The 5,679-nt window shown below is 36.6% G+C and overlaps 1 protein-coding gene across 1 annotated transcript; it reads right to left on the bottom strand.

Annotated features, from left to right (window-relative positions):
• Positions 1–701: 701 nt before the first annotated feature.
• On the bottom strand, positions 702–4,406 carry LOC143610410 (subtilisin-like serine-protease S). The gene is made up of 11 exons (XM_077084901.1): positions 4,323–4,406; positions 4,147–4,238; positions 3,746–3,843; positions 3,512–3,670; positions 2,956–3,067; positions 2,304–2,862; positions 2,130–2,224; positions 1,798–2,043; positions 1,603–1,717; positions 1,327–1,513; positions 702–1,255 (listed from the first exon to the last, which is right to left on the bottom strand). The coding sequence occupies exons 1-11, from the start codon at positions 4,404–4,406 to the stop codon at positions 702–704; spliced, it is 2,301 nt and encodes a 766-aa protein (XP_076941016.1).
• Between the last annotated feature and the right edge of the window lie 1,273 nt (positions 4,407–5,679).

Raw genomic sequence — 5,679 nt, 5'->3', positions numbered from 1 at the left:
AGCTTCCAGCCACTAGCTATCAGCTAATTTGCCAAAGATACCCTTAAACTAAAATCCTGAGGATGAATAGGAACACTAAGTGAAAGTCAGATAATCTGTGACAAGTTGAAATATGTGATGTCAAATACTCAAATGTGTCTTATAAAATTATAAAATATTATTTTTCAAAGTTCGAATATTTTTGGTGGCTAGTTGACCCTATCAACAGGTTAACTTTTTTAGAGATGGGTTCCAGTCCGCGAGCACACACTTTTATTTCTGCTTGAATTTGCAACATAAAAAGTAGTTTTCTATTGGGATGTGATCTTTATAGATCACCCCAATTATTACTATACAGGGTTATACAAGTTGTATAGGTAACGCATGACAGACAAGTATATGAAGAGGGCACAAAAAATCAACCTCTTCAGCCTACACGGCCCATACGAGCCGTATAGGTCTTCAACAACTTAGGTTCTATACAGCCCGTATAGGCAAAAAGTGATGTGTAAAGATCCATGATAGTGTATGAATGTCATGTATGAACATCCTACGCCTTTCTATTTGATAAAAACTCCTAGTAATGCTAAATTTGCAATGCCCTTTCAATCTTCATTATATACCATGTTCAAAATAAGTGCACAAAACATAATAACAAAAAAACATGTGTATATCTTGCTTTGCCACCCCCCCCCCCCCTAAATTATACATCTGCACCAAAATCAGAAATCCGTGACTCGAACAACTAAAGGCGTAGTAACTCGCGAACTCCTATGCTTCCATTGCAAGTAACCGAACACATAACCGTGAGTTGGTACAGAAACCTTGAACGTAACAGTAAAGTTGACTTTTTGACCATACCGGTCAAACACTATTCTTTTAGGGTGCACGCTCACTTCAATCCCGTGTGGAGTTGTCACCACCGCTCTATACGTAATCCGCTGACTCTGCTTCCTAACATTAGTCAAAGTTCTAGAAACCGAGAAAGTTGACTTTAGGTTCGATACTACAATTGCGGGATAGTTGAGACCCGAAGGCATCGAAAACGGTTGGTTGTTACAAGTACTGTTGTCTCGGGTTATAGGGTGAAGCATTTTCTCAGTATAACCAATCGAGCAAAGAAATGATTTGTAGTCTGTTGGGTTTGCGTCGTACACAAGACCTGGGTCAAGAACCGTTGTCGGGTCAATAAATCCCGACCCATAGTCAAAGGCGTTCCCCCTTCTTCCATCCGGATCAACTCTCATTGGTTTCCCGTTTTTGTCAAAAACCGTAGCTGCAGTATTATTATTTACATCAAATTCTTGTATACTAATTAACTAATAACAAATTGAATTTACAATTTACCCGTTGTCATGATTGCAGATTTGATCGCAGACGGGGACAACGCGGGATGAACGGCTTTGATCAGTGCTACAATCCCGGTCACGTGCGGGCATGCCATTGAAGTCCCGGAAAGAACATTAAAATTCATTTTTCCAACTGCAGGTGACCATGCTGCAAGTATATTCAATCCTGGAGCTGCAATATCAGGCTATTAAAAAATAAAATTAGTTTAATCATGTGTTTTGAAATATCAAATATACATTGTAATTGTAATTCCACACCAACTAATCTTTTTACCTTCAAAATTTCTGGGGTTAAAGCATTAGGACCTTTAGAAGAGAACGATGCTACTCGAGGAGCGGGTTGTGATCCTAATTTGGCATTCGAAGCGAAAATCCTTAATGTCGCATTGCTGTTTATAATAACCCGTGTTAATACTAAATAGAATTAAATAACTAATTAAATATATATAACTAGAAAGTGCACACGAACCGTGCATTACTAGTAATATAGGATAGAATCCGGTTTCCCATTCTTTTTCCAACAATTGCAGCCGGGATCACAAATGGAATCGCCACATCCTTGTCGGTATCATCAATTAATATCATTCCGACTCCACCCACTGCTTTGACTACCTCGCTTTTTGCCAGTTTTGACTCAGTTGACCGCTCTGCGTGTCGGCATAACAACACCTTACCTCTAGTCTTTGTGTAGTTTAATGAGCCTTCTAAGCAATAACTGCACACAAAAAAAATAAAAAGTTAACACTTCTTTTCACAATAAAAGTGTTTATTTGCACATAATAAACAAAAGTACCTGATCACCTGGATTGATATGGAGTAAAATAACCCCTATTTGCTATTGAAGCTGATATTATTCTTGCTGGGACCATCATTTGATGCATACTTAGACTTTCTCCCTATTAAATAAAAAAAAAAAAAAATTTGTAGTGTGCATTTTTTCTTAATTAAAAATAATATAAAATGATATTAAGTTACCTTCACTTTAACACCATTTCCCATAACAATTTTGGAAGTAAACTCTCTATCTGTTGAACTAGCTGCAACTGTGATAAGCCAAGGGGCAAGATTTGTAGCCGAGCCTTTGGTCCCTCCGTTACCAACTGATGACACAACGGTTATGCCATGGCTAACCGCGTGGTACGAGCCGATGGAAATGGCGTCACTAAAGTAATCACCTTGAGGAGCATCGGGCCCGAGAGATAGCGACATGATGTGGACCCCGTCTCGGACCGCATCATCAAACGCAGCTAATATATCCGCATCATAACAACCTGAATCCCAACATGTTTTGTACACCGCAATCCTAGCCAATGGTGCACCGCCTCGTGCTCTGCCGCTTGCCAGCCCGTTGTAACTCATGTTCTGCACGTGGCGGCCCGCGGCGGTGGATGCAGTGTGGCTTCCGTGACCGATGCTGTCTCGTGGTGACCTATAAGATACTTTCTTTTTTGGATCGTCATCGGTTGCAAAGTCTAGATTATTATTTTCTTCGGCTTCATAGCCACTGTGATAATATCTTGCTCCTATCACTTTCCTGTTTGAAAATCAACATGTCGGGATACAAATGAGACGATTAATAAGAGTGATTGTTTTGTTTTTAATTAAATATGGAAATGGTTTAGAAAACCTGTTGCAATTTGTAGTGTTGAACGCCTCCCCTGTTTGGCATATTCCTTTCCATCCAGCCGGCACCGGTGGCATTCCCGTGTCGTGAAAACTTGGGGATTCCGGCCAAATTCCTATGTTATGTTAACATTAGTGTTTATCACAAATCCCATAATCTTAATTAACAAATCATTTGGTTCACAGGTGATGGGCTATGATTTTAGTAGGGTCATATAATCTTATTTACAATATAATGCTTTCAGAATAATGCTACCAGCTTGCATGTCAAATTTTACGGGCCGTATGATGTCAAATCAACTATCGTTTGCAGAGTGTATTACATCACACGAGTTGTATGATGTGGCAAAAATAGTCACACGGGGCCGCATGATTTGCCATTCATACTGCCCAGATGACTATTTTCTCATTGTCATATAGCCCGTGTGACACGTCATTGGTGTCCAGATAACATGTTAACGGTCTTTGTTTAGTGTCTACCTTTTATTAACTTTATACTGTGTGAAAAGTGGTGTTTATTTCAAATCTTAAGTCAATATCCAAAGGAAATGAAATAATACCTGTATCAATGAAACCAATAATAACATTAACTTGATTCTTGGTCGAAAACCCCGGGATTTCCATGGTAGTTTCTTCGGCCAAACCGATAAAATCCCATGAATGTGTCGTGTGAAGTCTCCTCCTAGTATTCTCGAACACCGAAACCACCCCTTCCATCTCTGCAACCCCAAATTCACAAGGTAATCAACTATTCATATACACATTAATATGCATATGTATATATAGAGACTCACCGGCAATTTGGCGAGCTTGGTTTTCAGTTAACTTAGCAGCAAACCCTTTAAACCCATGCTTATAGCTATACAAATGAGCAGCCTGTGCCTCTTCAACACTATTAAAAAAAAACACTAAAATTAAAAGGGGCAAAAGCCAGTGTTGTAGAAATCGTTAGTCGAGCAGTGAGGTGGTACTGACCAGTGATTAATCGGGATTAATGGGATTGGAATTTATATGTAATTTTTCAAATATCCACATATATACCAAATTTTACATATAAAACAATTTTGACCGATTTTAACCAAATAGCGATTAATCAACCACTGGTTGGTGTTACGCGGCGCAAAGGCGGGTTTTTTACAACCATGGCAAAAACTATAAACCTTAGGGAATTTAACTATTTTAAAAATTGAATCACCTTCCATGAACAGAAGAAAGAATTCGATGATTATGGGTCACAATCTCATCTGGGTCTTCACTATCTGTGCTACCCATATACACTACATACACCTTCACAGACCAAACACATTAACAACAAATCAAACAAACAAGACCAGACCCAGAATATTATACTATATGATATGACTAACTGACCTTAGCGTAACTGAAGACAGCAAACATAGACAACAATAGTAATAAAAGACAGGAGACAAAGAGGGTGTTAGAAGAAGAAGCCATTGGTGCAAAAAGAAAGAGGATGTTTGGGGTGAATTTATTTTAGAGGGAGAGTGGTCACAGGTATACCGTGAGAGAGAGTGGGTACATACAGTTTTACGGTATATGTAATGGTAATGGAACGGTGGGTGATAGGGTAATGACACAGTGAGGAAGATGCCGAAGTACTTGTATCAATTTAATAAATAATCTTTTCATTCATTTAAAACATTAATTGGAATAATTAAATTGGTGTTTTAAGTTAGGTGTTGGGGTTTATTACTCCACTCGAACGGAAAAACTTGTAACTCGAAACCGAATTAAATTCAAATAATGTGTTTGAGTTTGGGTTATTTGAATCGGGCTCTTGTTAGGACGAAATTTTGATCTGATTTTAAGTTAAATTTGAGAATCTCGAGCTATACTGAGTTACTGACTCGAATAACTTGAATTCGAAAAAATATATTTAAATATTTTATTTTATGGTTTTAGTTTTCTTTTTAACTTTTTTTTAGGTTTTTTTAATTATTATTATTATTATTATTATTTCTTTTTTGTTGCTAATTTTGTTTATTTGAATAGACCCAAAATTCAAATAAAATTATTCAAATCAGATTTTTTAATAATATTTGATACAAAAGGAATTTTCAAATTCAAATAACCAAAGAAAATGAAAACTCGCCACAACGAACACCCCTATTAATCAGAATGTTCAACAACACTTTTGTTTTAAAACTATGATAGACCTTATATAGCTGCTTATTTTATTTTTCGTCTGGACTTTTGTTATGTTATCAAACATTATCATTACTTGATTATTTACTTAAAATTGGTTCAAATATGATTAGGTTTATTTGGGGGAAACGGCCTTCACAAAATTCATACAAGAGATGATGAAAACATGGATCTTAGAAAACACGTTACAGAAATAATGGAAGGATTGTATTGTGGTGGTGATTTTTTAATCACTTTATTTTCATATCGTGATTCAAGGGTTGAAGTCCATAGGTTATGATGCTAAAAATTTATTGTTATATAATCTAATAAAAACAAATTTTATAAATTAGAATTAACAATAAATGAAAATACAAGTAGGGGTTTCGAATCCCGAAAACAAGCAAGCCGTGGCTGTCCTCCACTTGACCCGTCAACTAAGGAGATGAGATCTCAAATGTCAGAAAGAGGCATCAACAATAAATGAAGGAATTTCTATAAATGTTTTAAAATTAATATAGGAAATAAAAACATTTAAAATAAGTTTGTTGTCATAAAATGGTTAAGGTGTGAAATAAGAGGT

The sequence above is a fragment of the Bidens hawaiensis genome, unplaced genomic scaffold, assembly GCF_021521415.1.
Source record: "Bidens hawaiensis isolate Kalapana, Puna unplaced genomic scaffold, B.hawaiensis_p1.1 tig00026220_1, whole genome shotgun sequence".
NCBI classification, from domain to species: domain Eukaryota; kingdom Viridiplantae; phylum Streptophyta; class Magnoliopsida; order Asterales; family Asteraceae; genus Bidens; species Bidens hawaiensis.
Note: the sequence above shows the minus strand (reverse complement) of the source record. Positions and strands in the feature narration are given on the sequence as shown.

Excerpts from the sequence above, each read along its gene's own strand:
- LOC143610410 (XM_077084901.1), bottom strand. The coding sequence starts at position 4,406 with ATGGCTTCTTCTTCTAACACCCTCTTTGTCTCCTGTCTTTTATTACTA. Across the intron at positions 2,044-2,129 it reads TTTACTCCATATCAATCCAG|TTATTGCTTAGAAGGCTCAT; the intron begins GTGATCAGGTAC and ends TTTTGTGTGCAG. Across the intron at positions 1,718-1,797 it reads TATATTACTAGTAATGCACG|CAATGCGACATTAAGGATTT; the intron begins GTTCGTGTGCAC and ends TATTATAAACAG.